The 22,137-nt window shown below is 45.4% G+C and overlaps 1 protein-coding gene across 2 annotated transcripts in view; it reads right to left on the minus strand.

Annotated features, from left to right (window-relative positions):
- The window catches only part of LOC143767990 (uncharacterized), a 51,999-nt gene that overhangs the window by 12,984 nt on the left and 16,878 nt on the right, over positions 1 to 22,137 (minus strand). For both annotated transcript variants that reach the window (XM_077256591.1, XM_077256593.1), the window contains exons 2-6: positions 2,108 to 2,258; positions 1,797 to 1,976; positions 1,591 to 1,714; positions 1,412 to 1,509; positions 1,126 to 1,216 (exon numbers count right to left, since the gene is read on the minus strand). In XM_077256591.1, coding sequence (XP_077112706.1) covers positions 1,126 to 1,216; positions 1,412 to 1,509; positions 1,591 to 1,714; positions 1,797 to 1,976; positions 2,108 to 2,185 — 571 coding nt within the window. In that variant the 5' untranslated portion in view covers positions 2,186 to 2,258. The remainder of the gene's footprint in view (positions 1 to 1,125; positions 1,217 to 1,411; positions 1,510 to 1,590; positions 1,715 to 1,796; positions 1,977 to 2,107; positions 2,259 to 22,137) is intronic.

The following is a 22,137-nucleotide window of genomic DNA, read 5'->3' on the forward strand; positions in this document are numbered from 1 at the left end:
TTCTCTCTCCTGGACTCTGTGCGCACGTTCCCATATATTGTAATGTGATGTAATGTTTATATACTATAATGTGAATGTCCTCAATGGGTACTGTTTATAGGATTGGGGCTAGAATAGAATATAGGTTAGGCTAGAACTGTAGTGGGGCTAGAATAGAGGGGGCACAGTAGTGATAGATGATAACATAGAATACAGCAGGAGGTAGGCAGCACAGGGGTTAACTAAAGGGGAGGTATAGCAAGGAGCAGGGAAGAATACTCAGGATACTTCCTGATTAGAGACAGACACCCAGGCAGCCTTGCCAAGGGCAGGGTGCATGCAGTGTATGAGACAGCTACAGGTCATGGGGGTAAAGCTGCAGATGGCAATAAGGGGCCCCAGGCTGGAGAATAGTACAGTCGGGCATCAGCTCAATAGGATCAACCTCAGGGCGCTTCTGGGATCTTCGACTGGGGAGGGAGTCAGTAAGATGGAACTCCCGGCACCTTTGCAAGATGGAATCGGACAAGGGGCTGACAGGGAGCTGGTGATGCAGGAAGTACGGAAGAGACAGATTGTCCACAGAGATGGCATGGATTGATGGGAGAGAAGGAGAGGTTAAAGAGGAAATGGAGTCTGCCCAGAAGGCAGGGAAAGTACAAGATATGATGCTTTGTGTGAAATGTGCTGCAAAAGTCATGGGTGCCCATGTTATCAGTAATGTTGAACTGTTTGAAAAGGACTGTGAAACTGCAGTGTATTATGGAACCTGGAATCCTGAAGCTGGAGTGAAAGAGACCGAGGGAACTGAAAGGAGTACTCTGCTGCACACATCACACGCACACACACACCAGAAAGGACTCTATTTCATCTGCGGGACGCCAGGGTGTGGAAACACTAGAGCTCGTTGCCACGACTACCACCCTGGCCACCTTACACCTGCAGGTTGTAAGCGCTATACAAAAGGGTTTTCACAATTTCACAAAGCCATTTAAATATTTTCGGATGGAGGAGAATGTTATGCCCTACCGGCAAAATGGGGATCACACGATTGTGCCACGTCCGAACAACACCATTGATAAAGCAGCCACAGCTGGTGATTGAGAAGAATCTGTGACTTCTCTGTAGTTAGTGGTCACTACTCACCTGGGTAGTCATATGTAGGAGTCTCCTCTTTACACCGCTCATCACCCCTCACATATGTCTCTGTAGTATTAATATGGGTCAGATCTTCACCCTGAAATAAATAATGTAAAAGTCACAGATGGAGAAAGTCACATCTATGATCAGCTCTAATCCTGCCATCTTCACCGTTCTCACGACAACAGTATGAAATATGTAATACTGGTGGATAAAACAAGACTGAGCACAAGACCTTCACCACCGTCTACACATCATAGGAGATATCTCATGACACCTTCTCTGCATCTACCTGATGATTCTGAGAGACATTGGGATCTTCTTGTTTACAGTCCTGTAGAAGAAGAGGATGGAGACATCTCTCTGGTGTTGTCCTCTTACTGGATAGATCTGGAGGAAACACATACAGGGTCTGAATTCATTCTTTACATACAGAATTATAGTTCTTGTGTATTTAGTCCTGTCTATTACCTGGTGATGTGGGGGGCTGGGGAACCTCCATCATGACGTCCTTGTACAGATCTTTGTGTTCTTCTAAATACTCCCACTCCTCCATGGAGAAATAGACAGCGACATCCTGACACCTTATAGGAATCTGACACATACAATGATACCGTCATCCCCAGATCCCTTCATAGCGTTACTGCATAATGTCCCACCATTCTCAGCAGTGTCACCTCTCCAGTCAGCAACTCAATCATTTTGTAGATGAGTTCGAGGATCTTCTGGTCATTGATGTCCTCATGTATCAGTGGGTGAGGTGGAGGCCCTGTGATTGGGCTCAGGGGTCTTCCCCATCCCTCAGACACAGGCGCCTGACAGCGCTCACTAGAGGTCTTCTTCACTACTGTGTAATCCTGGTTATGGAGAGACACATTAATAAATCTCACTACAGACATTTCCAGAGTCCTCACCTCTCCAGTTCTGTCCAACAGTTTTATTGCCATAAATAAGAATTATGTAATGTGACGCCATCAAAATCTCTCACCTCTCCAGTAAGACGGAAGAGGATCTCTAGTGTGAGGTGTAATATCCTCTCCGCCATCTTGTCCCTCTTCATATCCATTCTTGATGGGTAGTTAAGAAAAATTCTCTTAATATAGAAGATGTCTACTGAAAGGATCGGATATTGTAGAGACCTGAATAGGAAGACCATGAGACGATGAATCATTACAAAGAATTCTGTGTAATAATAAAATTACTGGAGATAACAAGGGAAACATTTCAGAAGACAGAACATGTAGATGTTGTATTCTCTAGTCTTGTATGGACTGGAACATTTACTCAGTAATTGAGCTTGACATCTCCTCCATGCAACCAATCACTGGCTATGTTACTCACTGCTTCGGCAATTAATTCGCTGTAGGAATCACATGTTCGTTGGGACAGACCAGAAAATACAGAGTCTGGCGGGGACCCAAGCAGCAATTACCATATTTTTCGGACTACGAGATGCACTTTTTCCCAAAAAATATTTTTGGTGGAAAATGGGGGGGGTGCGTCTTCTAGTCGGAGTATACTTACAATTAGGCCGGGGTCACACTAGCGAGTTTTACGGACGTATGAGAGGCGCAAAAACTACGCATAGCACATGTACCAATGATTCTCTATGGGGCAGCTCCTATCTGCAGTAACTTTCTCTGTGGTATTTTACGGGCATAGAAAATCGCTGCATGCTGCGTTTGTCAGCATATTGCGCAAAAAATCCGCCAATGAAAGTCAATGGGGGCGAGAAAAATACGGATTACACACGGACCATCAGTGTGACTATAGAAAAGCCGGTAATTCAGTGCGGTGTACAGTAGAATCACACTGACAGGTTAGAATAGATCAAATAAATGTCTACACATAGTATAGGGATATATATATATGTCATACAGCGCTAGATAGCAGAAAAGCCGGCTTTTGCCATCTCCTTATCAAACCCGACAGGATATGTGACATGGTTACATACAGTAAACCATTTCATATCCCTTATTTTTTAACATATTCCTCACTAATAATGTTCCAAGTGTCTGTGTGCAAAATTTGGGGGCGGGGTCTAGCTGTGAAAATAAAGGGTTAAATCGCGGAAAAAACTGGCATGGGCTCCCGCGCAATTTTCTCCTCCAGAGTGGGAAATCCAGTACCTAAGAGCAGATATTTATAGCCTAGAGAGGGACCATGGATATTGGGCCCCCCCCCTGGCTAAAAACATCTGCCCCCAGCCACCCCAGAAAAGGCACATCTGTAAGGTGCGCCTATTCTGGCACTTGGCCTCTCTCTTCCCACTCCCGTGTAGTGGTGGGATATGGGGTAATGAAGGGTTAATGTCACCTTGCTATTGTAAGATGACATAAAACCAGGTTAATAATGGAGAGGCGTCAATAAAATAAGACACCTATCCATTATTAATCCAATAGTAGTAAATGGTTAACCCCTTCATGACCTGGCCGTTTTTTGCAATTCTGACCAGTGTCCCTTTATGAGGTAATAACTCAGGAACGCTTCAACGGATCCTAGCGATTCTGAGACTGTTTTTCGTGACATATTGGGCTTTATGTTAGTGGTAAATTTAGGTTGATAATTTCTGAGTTTATTTGTGAAAAAAAAAGAAATTTGGCGAAAATTTTGAAGATTTCGCAATTTTCATATTTTGAATTTTTATTCTGTTAAACCAGAGAGTTATGTGACACAAAATAGTTAATAAATAACATTTCCCACATGTCTACTTTACATCAGCACAATTTTGGAAATAAAATATTTTTTTTTGCTAGGAAGTTATAAGGGTTAAAATTTGACCAGCGATTTCTCATTTTTACAACAAAATTTACAAAATCATTTTTTTTTTTTTAGGGACCACCTCACATTTGAAGTCAGTTTGAGGGTTCTATATGGCTGAAAATACCGAAAAGTGACACCATTCCAAAAACTCCACCCCGCAAGGTGCTCAAAACCACATTCAAGAAGTTTATTAACCCTTCAGCTGTTTCACAGCAGCAGAAGCAACATGGAAGGAAAAAATGAACATTTAACTTTTTAGTCACAAAAATGATCTTTTAGCAAAAATTTTTATATTTTCCCAAGGGTAAAAGGAAAAACTGGACCATGAACGTTATTGTCCAATTTGTCCTGAGTACGCTGATACCTCATATGTGGGGGTAAACCACTGTTTGGGTGCACGGCAGGGCTCGGAAGGGAAGGAGCGCCATTTGACTTTTTGAATGAAAAATTGGCTCCAATCTTTAGCGGACACCATGTCGCGTTTGGAGAGCCCCCGTGTGCCTAAACATTGGAGCTCCCCCACAAGTGACCCCATTTTGGAAACTAGACCCCCCCAAGGAACTTATCTAGATGCATAGTGAGCACTTTAAACCCCCAGGTGCTTCACAAATTGATCCGTAAATATGAAAAAGTACTATTTTTTCACAAAAAAATTATTTTAGCCTCAATTTTTTCATTTTCACATGGGCAACAGGATAAAATGGATACTAAAATTTGTTGGGCAATTTCTCCTGAGTACACCAATACCTCACATGTGGGGGTAAACCACTGTTTGGGCACATGGTAAGGCTCGGAAGGGAAGGAGCGCCATTTGACTTTTTGAATGAAAAATTATCTCCATCATTAGCGGACACCATGTCGCGTTTGGAAAGCCCCTGTGTGCCTAAACAGTGGAGCTCCCCCACAAATCACCCCATTTTGGAAACTAGACCCCCCAAGGAACTTATCTAGATGTGTAGTGAGCACTTTGAACCCCCAAGTGCTTCACAGAAGTTTATAACGCAGAACCGTGAAAATAAAAAAGAATTTTTCATTCCTCTAAAATTATGTTTAAGCAAGCAATTTTTTATTTTTGCAAGGGTAACAGGAGAAATTGGACCCCAATATTTGTTGCCCAGTTTGTCCTGAGTATGCTGGTACCCCATATGTGGGGGTAAACCACTGTTTGGGCACACGTCGGGGCTCGGAAGGGAGGGAGCACCATTTGACTTTTTGAACGCAAGATTGGCTGGAATCAATGGTGGCGCCATGTTGCGTTTGGAGACCCCTGATGTGCCTAAACAGAGGAAACCCCTCAATTCTAACTTCAACACTAACCCCAACACACCCCTAACCACAACCCTAACCCAACACACCCCTAACCCTAATCCCAACCCTAACCACAACACACCCCTAACCATAACCCTAACCACAAGCCTAATCTTAACCCTATTTCCAACCCTAGCCCTAATTCCAACCCTAGCCCTAATTCCAACCCTAACGCTAATTCCAACCCTAAGGCTATGTGCCCACATTGCGGATTCATGTGAGATTTTACCTGCGCATTTACCGCGGATTTCAAGTGTTTTTTGTGCGGATTTCACCTGCGGATTCCTATTGAGGAGCAGGTGTAAAACGGAATCCGCACAAAGAATTGACATGCTGCGGAAAATACAACACAGCGTTTCCGCGCGGTATTTTCCACACCATGGGCACAGCGGATTTGGTTTTCAATAGGTTTACATGGTACTGTAAACCTGATGGGAAACTACTGCGAATCCGCGGAGGCCAATCCGCTGCGGATCCGCAGCCAAATCCGCACCATGTGTGCACATAGCCTAATCTAACCCTAACTCTAGGTTGTAACCCTAACCCTAGTGGGGGAAGAAAAAAAAAATATATATATATATATATATATATATATATATATATATATATATATATATATATATATATATATATATATATATATATATATATATATATATATATATATATATATATATATATATATATATTTTCTTCTTTATTTTATTATTGTCCCTACCTATGGGGGTGATAAAGGGGGGGTTCATTTACTATTTTTTTATTTTGATCACTGTGATAAAACCTATCACAGTGATCAAAATGTACCTGGAACGAATCTGCCGGCCGGCAGATTCGGCTGGCGCACTGCGCACGCATGCGCCTGCCAGTTTGGAAGATGGCGGCGCCCATGAAGATGGACGGACACCGCGAGGCTCGGTAAGTATGAGGGGGGGGGAAAATCGGAGCACGGGGGGGGGGGGGAAAAATCAACGCACGGAGGAAGTGGACAGGAGGACGGAGGGGAGCGGCCCACAGTACGGGGCAGAAAGGAGGACTGGGGAGGCGATCGGTGGCGGTGGGGGGGGGGCAGATTAGGTTTTCCAGCGATGGCTGATGATATTGCAGCATCGGCCATGGCTGGATTGTAATATTTCACCATTTTCATAGGTGAAATATTACAAATCGCTCTGATTGGCTGTTTCACTTTCAACAGCCAATCAGAGCCATCGTAGCCCTGGACTGAAGTACCACTCCTCCTGTCCCTGCAGATCGGGTGAAATTGGAGTTAACCCTTTCACTCGATCTGCAGGGACGTGATCCCTCCATGACGCCACATAGGCGTCACAGGTCGGATTGGCACCGACTTTCATGACGCCTACGTGGCGTCACAGGTCGGGAAGGGGTTAATAAAACACACACATTAGGAAAAAAGATTTCATTAAAATACAAGACACGGTGTTGTAATAGTTTATTATACTCTCAATCCAATTGAAGACCCTTGTCACCTGAAACAAAGTTAAAATAAAAAATCAACAATATCCCATACCTTCCGTCGTTCAGTCTTGTCCCATGCTGTAAATCCATCTGAAGGGGTTAAATAAATTTACAAGCAGGAGCCTGCTAATGCAGCCGCCCCTGCCTGTAAAAACTGGGGAATGAATGGAAAGCAGGGGAACGTAGCTACCTAGACTTGCGGTGCTGCGCCCCCTGCTGGCATAACCTCAGATGAACGCCAGCGTGAGAAAATATTCACAAAAATTCCCACGCTCGAGTTCATCTGAGGTTATACCAGCAGGGGGCGCAGCACTGCAAGTCTAGGTAGCTACGTTCCCCTGCTTTCCATTCATTCCCGAGTTTTTACAGGCAGGGGTGGCTGCATTAGCAGGCTCTTGCTTGTAAAATTATTTAACCCCTTCAGTTGGATTTACAGCGTGGGACAAGACTGAACTACGGAAGGTATGGGATATTGTGGATTTTTTATTTTAACTTTGTTTCAGGTGACAAGGGTCTTCAATTGGATTGAGAGTATAATAAACTATTACAACACCCTGTGTCTTTATTTCATCAAAATACTTTTTTCCTAATGTGTGTGTTTTATTAACCATTTACTACTATTGGATTAATAATGGATAGGTGTCTTATTAACATCTCTCCATTATTAACCTGGCTTAATGTCACCTTACAATAGCAAGGCGACATTAACCCTTTATTACCCCATATCCCACTGCTACACGGGAGTGGGAAGAGAGAGGCTAAGTGCCAGAATAGGCACATCTTACAAATGTGCCTTTTCTGGGGTGGCTGGGGGGCAGATGTTTTTAGCCATGGGGGGACCCCCCAATATCCATGGTCCCTCTCTAGGCTATTAATATCTGCCCTCAGTCACTGGTTTTCCCACTGGTGGAGAAAATTGCTCGGGAGCCCACGCCAGTTTTTTCCGCGATTTAACCCTTTATTTTCACAGCTAGGCCCCCCAAATTGTGCACACAGACCCTTGGAACATTATTAGTGAGGAATATGGAAAAAAAATAAGGGATATGAAATGGTTTACTGTATGTAAACCATGTATCATATCATGTCGGGTTTGGGAAGGAGATAGCAAAAGCCGGCAATTGAATTACCGGCTTTTCTGCTATCTAGTGCTGTATGAAATATACATATACATATATAAAAGTTTTCACGAATATTTGAGCCCATGGATCCATTGTATGTCCGTCTTGCAAGCCGGCGAGAAAATCTCGCTGTACGGACGCCATACGGATTACATACGGAGTATGACATGGGCAAAATACGCTGCCACACCCTGCCTACGGATGACATACGGATCACTATTTTGGGAACATTTCTGCGTATTACGCATGTAAAATACGGACCGTATTTCCCAACGCTGAGTGTGACTGCGGCCTTAGTGTGACGGCAGCAGGAGTCGGGTGATTCTACGGCGGTCCCACACTGCAGGGTGATCCCTTCCTAGACTGGTGCGGCAGTATGCAGTGGTGCGGGTCTCCGCCAACATTTTTGGAAAGCCCGGAGCACCGCACATCCACACTGCTGCCATGTGGTGTCCCCTGGTAAAATGGCCTCTGGGAAAATGGCTGCCAGGTCGGCATATGCACACATTGAGATCTCGGGAGATGAGATCTTGGTGCCGAGATCTCAATTTGCTGCGGCATTTTCCCAGAGGCCATTTTACCGGAGGCCACCGCATCGCACCAGTGGGAGTGTGCGGGGCTCGAGGGCTTTCACAAAATGACAGCGTAGCCCCCACAACCCTGAGCACCGACGAACCTGCCGCACCAGCCTGGGATGGGATTTCCCAGAGGCCAATGCTTCACAGCAACGGATGTGTGGGTGCTCCGGGCTTTCAGAAAATGTTAGAGGAGCCACCGCACCATGAGAACCACAGAACCTGCCACACCAGTCTGAGATAGGAGTCATATCATTGCCGGACTCCGAACACCCCCTGTAACCACGCTCCACCAGCGCTACTGATTTCGCACGGTAAGCTGAATTCGAACTGTATGACGGACCACCATTTGACACATTTTTTTCCCTATTTTCCTTCCGAAAATTTGGGGGTGTGTCTTATAGTCCAAAAAAATATGGTATATTTTTATTATTTTACAACATTGTTTTTTTCTCTGACATCTACTAATAGAACCTATAAAGTTTAGGCCACAGACAACAAATAGTTTGTTCCTCAGTCTGCAGCTGAATACGTTTCTCATAGACTCATCTTCCATAACGCTAATTCTCGTCTCATTTACCGACACTGGAATCGGCATTAGCAATACTGCAGGAGATATTCATTACACGTGACAGGAGAAGTAACTACTTCATGATGAGGACGACGACTTCATCTTCTACTACGGCTCTAGAAACATATTTGGCCAGAGTCCATCACTGACTCCATCACCACTAGCCGTCTATATGAATGTTTCCAGTCATCCCCGCACTGTAATCTTCGATCACGTCAGATCTCATGTCTGATTCACACACATAAGTTTGAGGCTTTTATAAAACTTTTTACCCTTCGCCACGACAGCACCCCACATGAGAGGGATCCGCCCCATAGGAACAGGAAACCTACAGAATAAAAGGAGGAGGTCCCCTCTCCTCCTCAGTTTAGGTTTCCTGTTCCTACAGGGACCGGCTTACCTACAGATGAAGAGGATCCCTGGGCCATGCACCCGCCTGCGTCGATATCTGAGGGAACGGCAGGGGCTGCGGTTCCAGAAGCAGCGGCGGGGGAGCCCCTGCTTGCAGCCTCCCCCCTCGTCTGGCCAAGCATCCACGGTCCGGGTCCGGTCACCGTGGGTCCGCCCGGCACCGTGAGGACGCGCGCGCTGCAGCGGCCAGCTTAATATCCCTGGCCGCCGCATGGTTAGTGAGAGCGGCGCGTCTAACCCAGAAGTCGCTGGAGCACTTCCGGGTTGGTCCGGGGAGGCAGGAGAATGGGCGGCAGATTTAAAAATGCAGCGCTAGCGTTGGGCCGGTGTGTGTAAGATGGCTTCACCGGCCGACGAAGCGCACCTGCCCGCAGTGCAACAGCGTTCTCCCAGCAAGGAGAGAAGCGCTAGGAGCAGCACAAAGAGTGGTGGTCGACCTCCAGAGAAGGGTTCTACCACCAAACGAAATCCGCCTCCAGAACCGGTACCTGTCAGCTTCACTGGGTGAGTTTTTGAAACAATCTCTTCCTATATGCTGATATATGTTCCTCCTCCCTTCCTTTAGACTAAGAAAAGGACACAAGTCCAAGCACAAGGAATGTGCTTTATGTACGCAGCCCCTCCCGGATGATTACACTAAAAAACTATATAAATAGTAAGAAACTAAAAAATGACAGTGTTGGCCCCCTTAAAAATAGTCTGGGTGAAATGGTGGACGAGGATGAGGAAAAAGCCAATATGCTAAATGACTTTTTCATCAGTATTTACAAAAGAAAATCCCATGGCAGACAAAATGACTAGTGATAAAAATTCCCCATTAAATGTCACCTGCTTAACCCAGCAGGAAGTACAGCGGCGTCTAAAAATAACTAAAATTGACAAATCTCCGGGCCCGGATGGGATACATCCCCGAGTACTGCAGGAACTAAGTACAGTCATTGATAGACCATTATTTTTAATCTTTAAAGACTCCATAATAACAGGGTCTGTACCACAGGACTGGCGTATAGCAAATGTGGTGCCAATATTCAAAAAAGGGGCAAAAACTGAACTCGGTAATTATAGGCCAGTAAGCTTAACCTCTACTGTGGGTAAAATCCTGGAGGGCATTCTAAGGGATGCTATGCTGGAGTATCTGAAGAGGAATAACCTCATGACCCAGTATCAGCACGGGTTTACTAGGGACCGTTCATGTCAGACTAATTTGATCAGCTTCTATGAAGAGGTAAGTTCCGGACTGGACCAAGGGAACCCAGTGGACGTAGTATATATGGACTTTTCCAAAGCTTTTGATACGGTGCCACACAAAAGGTTGTTACATAAAATGAGAGTAATGGGGATAGGGGAAAATATGTGTAAGTGGGTTGAGAGCTGGCTTAGGGATAGGAAACAAAGGGTGGTTATTAATGGAGCACACTCGGACTGGGTCACGGTTAGCAGTGGGGTACCACAGGGGTCAGTATTGGGCCCTCTTTTTAACATATTTATTAATGACCTTGTAGGGGGCATTCAGAGTAGAATTTCAATATTTGCAGATGACACTAAACTCTGCAGGGTAATCAATACAGAGGAGGACAATTTTATATTACAGGATGATTTATGTAAATTAGAATCTTGGGCTGATAAATGGCAAATGAGCTTTAATGGGGATAAATGTAAGGTCATGCACTTGGGTAGAAGTAATAAGATGTATAACTATGTGCTTAATTCTAAAACTCTGGGCAAAACCGTCAATGAAAAAGATCTGGGTGTATGGGTGGATGACAAACTCATATTCAGTGGTCAGTGTCAGGCAGCTGCTACAAAGGCAAATAAAATAATGGGATGTATTAAAAGAGGCATAGATGCTCATGAGGAGAACATAATTTTACCTCTATACAAGTCACTAGTTCGACCACACTTAGAATACTGTGCACAGTTCTGGTCTCCGGTGTATAAGAAAGACATAGCTGAACTGGAGCGGGTGCAGAGAAGAGCGACCAAGGTTATTAGAGGACTGGGGGGTCTGCAATACCAAGATAGGTTATTATACTTGGGGCTATTTAGTTTGGAAAAACGAAGACTAAGGGGTGATCTTATTTTAATGTATAAATATATGAGGGGACAGTACAAAGACCTTTCTGATGATCTTTTTAATCATAGACCTGAGACAGGGACAAGGGGGCATCCTCTACGTCTGGAGGAAAGAAGGTTTAAGCATAATAACAGACGCGGATTCTTTACTGTAAGAGCAGTGAGACTATGGAACTCTCTGCCATATGATGTTGTAATGAGTGATTCATTAATTAAATTTAAGAGGGGACTGGATACCTTTCTGGAAAAGTATAATGTTACAGGGTATATACACTAGATTCCTTGATAAGGCGTTGATCCAGGGAATTAGTCTGATTGCCGTATGTGGAGTCGGGAAGGAATTTTTTTCCCCATGGTGGAGTTAGGCTACGTTCACATTTGCGGTCAGCGCCGCAGCGTCGGGCGCCGCAGCGGCGCCGCATGCGTCATGCGCCCCTATATTTAACATGGGGGCGCACGGACATGCGTTGTGCTGCGTTTTGCGCCGCATGGCCGCAAGCGTTGGACGCAAGAAACGCATCAAGTTGCATTTTTTTTGCGTCCAACTTTCAGCCAAAAACGACGCATGCGGCGCAAAACGCAGCGTTTTAGCGTGCGTTTTTGTTTGCGTTGTGCGCTGCGGCGCCGACGCTGCGGCGCACAACGCAAATGTGAACGTAGCCTTACTCTTTGCCACATGGGTTTTTTTTTGCCTTCCTCTGGATCAACATGTTAGGGCATGTTAGGTTAGGCTATGGGTTGAACTAGATGGACTTACAGTCTTCCTTCAACCTTAATAACTATGTAACTATGTAACTATGAGTGTATTATGCAGACCTTACGGCAGGAAAATATAATGACGCCATCAGAGGTCAGAGCCATAATCCGGGAAGAAATGCAGGGGTTGGCGCAGACAAGTAGCGCCAGTACCCGTCAGCCTAGCAGGTCCAGATCTCCAGTCAGCTCAGAGTCAGAGGATGTACGTATATCCTCAGGCGAAGCGGAATCCCAGCCGAGCTCATCCGAGACTGAAGGGGGACTTTGTCTTCCCAACAGTAGTGTGGACAACTTAATAAAATCTGTCAGGAGCACGATGGGGTGCTCAGATGAGAAAGAAAAGAAATCGGCTCAGGACATCATGTTCGCGGGGTTAGGACAGAGGAAACGTAGGTCCTTCCCCGTCATAAAGACTATTAAAGAAATCATTAAAAAGGAGTGGGATAAGCAAAACAGAGGTTTCCTACCATCATCCTCTAAAAGACGCTATCCCTTCAGCGACGAGGAGCTAAATTCCTGGTCAAAGGTGCCGAAGGTTGATGCCGCGGTAGCCTCTAAAACCAAACAGTCGGTCTTTCCGGTGGAGGATTCAGGAGTCCTGACAGACCCACTGGACCGTAAATCAGAAGCTTTACTAAAAAGGTCGTGGGAAGCCAACACGGGGGCGTTCAGGCCCGCCATATCTAGTACCTGTACTGCAAGGTCACTACTAGTGTGGATGGAGCAACTGGAGGAACAAATCAGAGGTAGAACTTCGAAAGAGTCAATCCTGCCGAAATTCCCTCTGATTAAAGAAGCGGTAGCATTCCTGGCTGATGCCTCCGTGGATTCGCTACGCCTAGCAGCCAGGTCAGCCGGCCTAGAGAACACAGCCCGGCGAGCACTCTGGCTAAAAAACTGGAAAGGGGACGCACAGGCCAAAGCAAAACTTTGTGCGATCCCCTGCCAGGGTGAGTTCCTTTTTGGGAAAACGCTGGATGAACTCCTGAATAAAGCAGGAGAAAGGAAGAAAGGCTTCCCTAACCAGTATCTTCCATCTTACAGGAGAGCCTTCAGAAGACGCCCCTTTACCAGGAACAAGCCGTTCGAACAAAGGGAGCGATGGGAGTCGAAGGACCCGAAGCAAAAAGGTGCCTTTTTTACCGGGTCCCATAATCCGAAACGCAAATACCGCTAACCAGGAAGTGGGCGGAAGATTAAAATTCTTCTTTCCCAAATGGGTACAAATAAAATCCAGCCAGTGGATTCTGGACATTGTGCAATACGGCTTAAAACTGGAATTTGACCGAATCCCTTGGGATTCCTTTATAGTAACATCACCAAAAGGTCAAGACCAGCAAAGGGCTCTGGAATCAGAGATCCTATCTCTTCTATCTAAAAAAGTCCTGATAGAAGTTCCCCAGGATCAAGAAGGGAAGGGGTTCTATTCCCCTTTATTCTTGATCAATAAGCCAGATGGTTCATTTAGAACCATCATAAATCTTAAAAGATTAAATTCCTTCCGGCGTAATCATACCTTCAAAATGGAATCCATTAGCTCAACCGTAAAACTCTTATTTCCTAGGTGTGTCATGGCCGGAATAGACTTAAAAGATGCCTATTATCATCTTCCCATACATGCCGAACATCAGAAGTACCTAAGGGGAGCAGTCCCTGGAGGGACAGGTTCGTCACTTTCAGTATGTAGCAATGCCATTTGGGCTTTCTATGGCTCCCCGCATCTTCACTAAGGTGATATCAGAAGTGATGGCTCATCTACGCCAACGAGATACCTTGATAATACCCTACCTAGATGACTTTCTAGTAGTAGGAAATTCTATACTTCAGTGTAAAACTCGTTTATCTAATACGATTTCGTCCCTACAGGAGTTAGGTTGGATCGTCAACTTCGAAAAATCCCGGCTGAATCCAGAAACCGTTCAGACATTTCTAGGAATCCAGCTAGACTCCGTAAGTCAGAAATGCTTCCTTCCTCAGTCAAAAAGACTGACTATACAATCAAGGGTATCAGACGCAATGCGCAACCCCTACATGACACTAAGGAAAGCCATGTCTTTACTGGGGTCATTATCATCATGTATCCCGGCTGTACCATGGGCACAATTTCACACTCGTCCATTACAGTATGAAGTATTGTCGGCTCAGGGAAAAGACGGATATCTAGAAAGTAGAATAACCCTTTCCAAGGATGTCTTAGAATCGCCATCCTGGTGGCTAGACATGGACCACCTCTCAGGGGGTGTGCCATGGATAATAGACCCGTCTAAAATAATTACCACCGACGCCAGCCCTATTGGGTGGGGAGCACATATGGAAGACAGTCTGGCCCAAGATACTTGGGACCAGGCAGAATTGACGTGTTCCTCCAATTGGAAGGAGTTAAAAGCGGTAGAATATGCCTTAAATCATTTTCTTCCGCAGATTCAAGGAGCAAATGTAAGAATTTACTTGGACAATTCCACCACAGTGGCATACGTGAACCGTCAGGGTGGTACAAGGCCAGGAAGTCTAATGACCATAGCTGCAGACATCTTCCAGCTGGCAGAGACTCATCTAACATCCCTAACAGCCCTGCACATCAGGAGGTGTAGAGAACATCAGGGCAGACTACCTCAGCCGAAACGAGTTACGTCAAGGGGAATGGACCTTAAACAAATCCATATTCCAAATGATAACAGAATCATGGGGGATGTCACAAATCGACCTATTTGCCACAAGAGACAACCGGCAAGTAAAAAGGTTTGCTTCCCTGAACGCCATGGATCACCCAGATACACCGGATTACGTACCGGTAATGCTCTTTTATAGAGCCACGACAGCACCCACTGAGAGAGGGGATCCGCCCCTAGGAACAGGAAACCCTACGGAGAGATAAAAGGGGCGGTCCCCCTCGCTCCCACAGTTTGGGTTACAGAGATTGCGAGGAACCGCCCACCAGTATTAGTAGGCAATTCTATATTATCATTTTATCTTATACTACTAATATTTACAAGAACCAATCACCCTTATTTGTGCTTATATGCAAACTAATATATATATAAGGGAGGGAAGTGAAGGGGTGCTGTCGTGGCTCTATAAAAGAGCATTACCGGTACGTAATCCGGTGTTTTCTCTTCGCCACGACAGCACCCACTGAGAGACTTTCAGAGATAGTTATTTGGGGGGGATTATCGTGTTAAGAACCGATCTACCGAAACACAGGTCAGTGGAGGCAGATAAATCTAATCTATAGTGACTATAGAAGGTAGTAGGAGACGACCAGGTTGCGGCCTTACATATGAGTTCTATTGGAACTTCTGCTCGCTCTGCCCAGGATGATGCTATCGCCCGGGTGGAGTGTGCCTTTATAGTCTCAGGTGGATCTTCCCCTTTAGACAAATAGGCCAGGTATATCGCCTCCCGAATCCATCGGGATAATGTGTTTTTCGTAACACCAGCTCCTTTCCTTTGACCCTGGAAGGAAACAAAGAGAGCCCTGCTCTTCCTCCAGGCGCTAGTCTTATCTAGATAGGTTATTACAGCCCTTCTCACATCTAAAGTATGGTATTTTTCTTCTTCCTGATTTGTAGGATTATTGTAGAAGGCAGGAAGAAGAATTTCTTGAGATCTATGGAATTTGGTACTCATTTTAGGTAAGTAGGAAGGGTCTGTCTTTAGGACAATCCTATCTGGCAATATTGACATAAATGGAGGATCTACTGATAGCGCCTGTATGTCGCTGACCCTTCTTGCCGATACTAAGGCAACAAGAAGAGCTGTTTTGAGGGAGACATGTTTAATGTGAGCAGAATGTAGAGGCTCAAACGGGTGACTTGTTAAGGCTTCAAGGACCAGATTAACATCCCAAGGAGGTGAGTTGGAATATGGACTGGTTCTGCTCTCTGGCAGGCTGAGATGAATCTGGATATCCATCTATCTCCTGCAACGTTGTGACTATACAAAGCCCCTAGCGCTGAAACTTGTACTTTCAAGGTGTTAACTGAAAGGCCTAAATCACGTCCTCTTTGGAGAAATTCAAGAATAATAGGGACTGGAATTTCATTTGACAGGGCTGAGGGATAGAGGCCTAAAAATTTCTTCCATACTTTTACATAGATCGACGTAGTGGATCTTTTTCTACTCAGCAATAGGGTATCAATTACTTTATCAGAGAAGCCCCTTAGTTTTAACAGCTGCCTCTCAAATCCCAGGCTGTCAACCGTAGACCCTTCACATGAGGGTGGTTGAAGGGCCCCTGGAAAAGCAGATCTTGATTCTCTGGGAGAATCCATGGATCCGAGATGGACATGGCTCTGAGCAGGGAAAACCATGGTCTCTTTGGCCAGAATGGAGCGATCAATATTACATTCGCTCTGTCCTCTCTTATCTTCCTGATGACTGTTGGAAGAAGAATCATCGGGGGAAAGGCATATGCTTTCCGAAATGTCCATGGAATCTGGAGGGCGTCGAGAACATCGGGGTTGTCTGTTCGAAACATTGAGGCGAATGTTTTTACTTGCCTGTTGTCTCTTGTGGCAAAGAGATCTATGTCGGGCATACCCCATTTTATAGTTATCATACTGAATATCCGACGATTTAACACCCACTCTCCCTGATGGAGGGTATGACGACTGAGAAAGTCCGCTTTTGCGTTGTCTATCCCTCGGACATGTAGTGCTGATAAGGACAGAAGATGATTTTCGGCTATAGTCAAGATGTTTTCGGTTATAGACATGAGAGTGCCTGATCTCGTTCCGCCTTGATGGTTGACGTAAGCCACCGATGTCATGTTGTCTGAGAGTACCCTGGTATGTGTTCCGTGCAACTGTGGGAGGAATTCACATAGGGCATGATAGATGGCTTTTAGTTCTTTTTTATTAGAGGAGTCGTCTAATTCCGTAACCGACCACAGCCCCTGGACAACCTGGTTCCCCAAGTGTGCTCCCCAACCATGAGGGCTGGCATCCGTAAAAATTATGTTTGAGGGTTTGATCTCCCAGGGAACCCCACTAACTAGATGATCTGGCTGTAGCCACCAGGTTAGGGATTGGATTACGTCATTAGAAAGGGAAATCTTACCGTTTAACCGCCCTTGTAATTTTATCTCCTCATGTAAAATTGTATACTGTAAGGACCTCGAGTGGAACTGGGCCCACGGAACCGCTGGGATACATGACGTGAAGGAGCCAAGCAAGGACATGCCTTCCCGGAGGGAAATTATAGGTTTATCTAGTATGGACTGAACTTTATCCCTAATTTTTATCTGTTTAGATTCTGGGAGGAAACACTTTTGACTTACAGAATCTAATATAATCCCCAAAAATACCTGCCGGGTTGTCGGAATCAGTCTAGATTTTTCCCAATTTATTACCCATCCCAAGTTCTGTAAGGATGAGATCATATGACATAGTCTTTGCTGACATTGTGAGGGGGATCTTCCCACTACTAGCAGGTCGTCTAAGTACGGGATTATGAGTGTGTCTTTTAATCTTAGATAAGACATAACCTCTGACATTAGTTTAGTAAATACCCTAGGAGCAATTGATAGTCCAAAGGGCATTGCTGTGTACTGAAAGTGCCGTATACATCCATTTAATATAACCGCTACGCGGAGAAATTGTTGATGCTCTTTAAAGATTGGTAGATGGTAATACGCATCTTTCAAGTCCAGAACCGCCATAAAGCAATGGGGAAACAGGAGTTTTACGGTGGATCGAATGGATTCCATTTTAAAAGTTTGATTTTCTAGGAAGGTGTTCAGTTTTTTAAGATTTATGATGGTTCTGAATGATCCATCAGGTTTTGTAATTAGAAACAGCGGGGAATAGAACCCTTTCCCTTCCTGAAGAAATGGAACCTCCACCAAAACTCCTTTGGATAGCAGATTCATTACTTCTTGCTGTAATGCCTCCTGTTGAGACTGTGACTTTAAGGAAGTCAATAGAAATGAGTCCGAAGGGACTCGGGCAAATTTTAATTTTAAGCCAGAGGTGACGAGATTATTTGCCCAATTGTTCGAAGTTATTTTCCTCCATTGGTCTGAAAAAGAGGATAATCTACCTCCCACAGGTAGATCTGCTCTAACGGGGCTTGTCTTCAGATTTAAAAGGGCGCTTCCCAAAGAATGCACCTCTTTGTTTGGCGTCTCTAGGGGTCCAGCGATCTTGGTTTTTAAAATCTTTTCTTTTATTAAATATGGGCTTCCGGAACGCTTTCCTATAGAATGGAAGGTAATTATTATTAGGGAAGCCCTTCTTTCTTTCCCCCGCTTTAGTTAGAATCTCGTCCAGTTTGGTACCAAACAGGTACTCACCCTGACATGGGAGGCCACATAACTTAGACTTTGTCTGTGGATCGCCTTTCCAGCCCTTAAGCCATAGGGCTCTGCGTGCCGCGTTTGTGAGACCTGCTGATTTGGCTGCCAGACGTATAGAATCGGCCGATGAATCCGCCAAAAAAGCTGTAGCCCCTCTAATTAAGGGTATAGAAGACAGCAGTTTGTCTCTGGAAAGACCACTTTTAAGACCTTCCTCTAAGTCACTCAGCCAGACCAACATGGACCTAGCGGTGCATGTAGCAGAGATAGATGGTCTGAAGGCTCCCGTACACGACTCCCAGGCTCTTTTTAATAGTGAGTCGGCTTTACGGTCTAACGGGTCCTGTAATGAACCTGAATCCTCCACCGGTAGCAAAGATTTTTTAGATGTAGATGCTACCGCAGCGTCCACTTTTGGCGCTTTTGACCATGTCGAAAACTCTTCATCATTGAAGGGATACCGTCTCTTTGAGGATGGAGGTAAACCCCTTTGGCCCTGGCTTTCCCATTCTTTTTTAACTAAAGATTTTATTGCTGCTATCACCGGAAAAGAAGGCCTTTTCTTTTCCGATAAGCCAGCGAACATAATGTCCTGCTGTGTTCTGGGAATTTTAGAATCTTCGATACCCATCGTATTACACACGGACCTGACAAGGTTGTCAATACTATCCGTGGGAAAGCATGTATCCTGGTCCTCGTCCGAGGAAACATATTCGCAGGAGATGTCAGAATCCGCTTTCTCTCTATCCGAAGATGGGTCAGATATAGGGGATTCATATCCTTTTTTACTTTTAGTATGCGGCTCTTTATCAGAACCTCTCAAGGCTTGTAACTCTTGCCTTATCATGAGCCTGATGTCCTCAGATTTAATTGAGGCATCCTCCCGCAAGGTAGAAGCAATACATGATTTGCACAGTCTCTTTTTATAACTATCCGGGAGGGGCTGGAGACATAATGCACACTGTTTGTGCTTCGTTTTCTCTGTTTTCTTTCCCTAGGTGTATAAAGGGAAAGGGAACACCAGTCAGCTTATGAGGGTAGATGCACACTTACCCCAGTGAAGCTTTTACGGTACCGATTGACGAGGAGATTTAGGTGGAGAATTGGATTTCTTCCTGGAGGATCCGCTCTGTTTGGAGCGACTGCTGCTGCCCCGTGTACGTGGGGTAGCCGCGGTGTCTTCTATGGAGAGCATCGCAGGGGTCTGTGACGAATCCATTGTGGACACCGGGCGCTTGTGCCGGCGTCCTTTTACATGGGGGCCGCCATCTTCTTCCGGTTGAACCCGGAAGTGCTAACCACTTCTGGGTCGCGGCCATACTGTATGCACTCGCGCTGTCACCGGCATCAGCGCGGGTGCCGTCCACCTCCTCCTTCACCCGGAGTTTCAATTCTGGACTCCCGGGGAAATCGTGGAGCTCCACGCCGCCTGAGCGCTCGCCAAAGCGCAGCGCTTACCTCTCCTCGGCGCTAGGTCCCGCAGACTGCCCGGATGGATCCCCATGAGCCAGGAACCCCAGCAGTTGTGGCCTCATGGTGTCTGCCAGCAGAGGGGGGAAGCTGAGAAGAGGACCCCCGACGCTGCATCCAGCCCTGGAGCCCTTGCCGTCCTCACAGGTAAACTGCGCAAGCGGCATCCAGGCTAGGCATCCCCTTCTCCGTGGATTCCCATAGGAACAGGAAACCAAACTGTGGGAGCGAGGGGGACCGCCCCTTTTATCTCTCCGTAGGGTTTCCTGTTCCTAGGGGCGGATCCCCTCTCTCAGTGGGTGCTGTCGTGGCGAAGAGAAAATGTTGGATTCTCTCCACCATCCTTGGAGGTTCCAGCTGGCATACGCCTTTCCTCCAATGTCTCTGATTCCTCTAGTGATCAGAAAAATCAGGAGGGAACAAGCAAGAGTGATCCTCATTGCACCATTCTGGCCGAAAAGACCATGGTTCTCTTGTCTCCAGACCATGTGCCTATGCGATCCATGGATTCTCCCATCAGACAAGGAGCTGCTGTCCCAAGGCCCCTTTTTCCACCCGCAAGTGAAAGGTCTTCACTTCACGGCGTGGAATTTGAGAGGCAACTATTAAGTTCAAGAGGGTTCTCAGCAGAACTAGTAAACACCCTCTTATTGAGCAGGAAAAGATCTACCACCCTAATATATAGTAGGGTATGGAATAAATTTTTAGACTTTTACACGGTACCGTTCACTAAGCAAGTTCCAATCACACCTATTTTAGAGTTCTTGCAGAAAGGCCGAGAGTTAGGATTATCTGTAAATACCTTGAGAGTTCAGGTCTCGGCATTAGGAGCCCTATATGGATGCAATATAGCAGCTAATAGGTGGATCTCCAGATTCATAAAATCTTGTGAACGTAGTAAACCGGTCCATATTCCCCGTCTATCTCCGTGGGATTTAAATCTAGTGCTAGAGGCTTTAACCAGCTCCCCATTTGAGCCACTAGATTCAATACCCTTAAAAGTCCTGACATATAAAGTAGCCCTCTTGGTAGCCCTAACCTCAGCTAGACGGGTTAGCGACATCCAGGCCCTATCAGTAGACCCACCCTTCTTACTGATATTCCATGATCGGATAGTCCTAAAACCAGACCCCTCATACCTCCCTAAGGTAGCGTCCACCTACCACAGGTCACAAGAGATATTTCTCCCTTCCTTTTTTGATTCACCTGTAACTCCAGAACAGCATAAGTTCCACACCTTAGATGTCAGAAGAGCCATCCTGACTTATATAGAAAGGTGTCAGACATGGAGGGAGAGTAGGGCTCTGTTTATCTCCTTTCAGGGCCACAAGAAATGACATGAGGTCACTAGAGCTACCATATCTCGATGGATCAGAGATGCTATCTGCTTGGCCTATACGTCAAAAGGAGAGATTCCTCCAGCAGGTATTAAAGCGCACTCAACACGAGCCATGGCTTCCTCCTGGGCGGAACAAGCAGATGTACCGATCCATTTAATATGTAAGGCCGCAACTTGGTCTACACCTTCTACCTTTTACAACCATTATAGACTTGATCTATCTACATCTTCTGATCTGACCTTTGGTAGAGCTGTTCTTAATACAGTAATCCCACCCAAATAATGACTCTCTGAAAATCTCTCATGTGGGGTGCTGTCGTGGCGAAGGGTAAAAAGCCGGATTACTCACCGGTAATGCTCTTTTAATGAGTCCACGACAGCACCCATTTCCTACCATCCCCAAGTTATGCACAGCTCTTCCTTTTAAATTCACAAATAATGGTTGTATAGAGTTTAAGATATTTATGTTGCTGAATAAGAATTAATACTAAAGCTTTTGCGGTTCCCTTTTTGTACTCTGTAAACTAAACTGAGGAGGAGAGGGGACCGCCTCCTTTTATTCTGTAGGTTTCCTGTTCCTATGGGGCAGATCCCTCTCATGTGGGGTGCTGTCGTGGACTCATTAAAAGAGCATTACCGGTGAGTAATCCGGCTTTTTTGTGCTCAAAAACACCACGGTCAGAAATTACCATATTTTTTGGACTATAAGACACACTGGACCATAAGACGCACCTAGGTTTTAAATTTTATATATACAGCTCTTGCAAAAATTAAGAGACCACTGCAAAATTTTCAGTTTCTCTGATTTTTCTTTTTATAGGTATATTTTTTGAGTAAAATGTACATTGTTGTTTTATTTTATAAAG

Source organism: Ranitomeya variabilis, chromosome 4, assembly GCF_051348905.1.
Source record: "Ranitomeya variabilis isolate aRanVar5 chromosome 4, aRanVar5.hap1, whole genome shotgun sequence".
Classification (NCBI taxonomy): Eukaryota; Metazoa; Chordata; class Amphibia; order Anura; family Dendrobatidae; genus Ranitomeya; species Ranitomeya variabilis.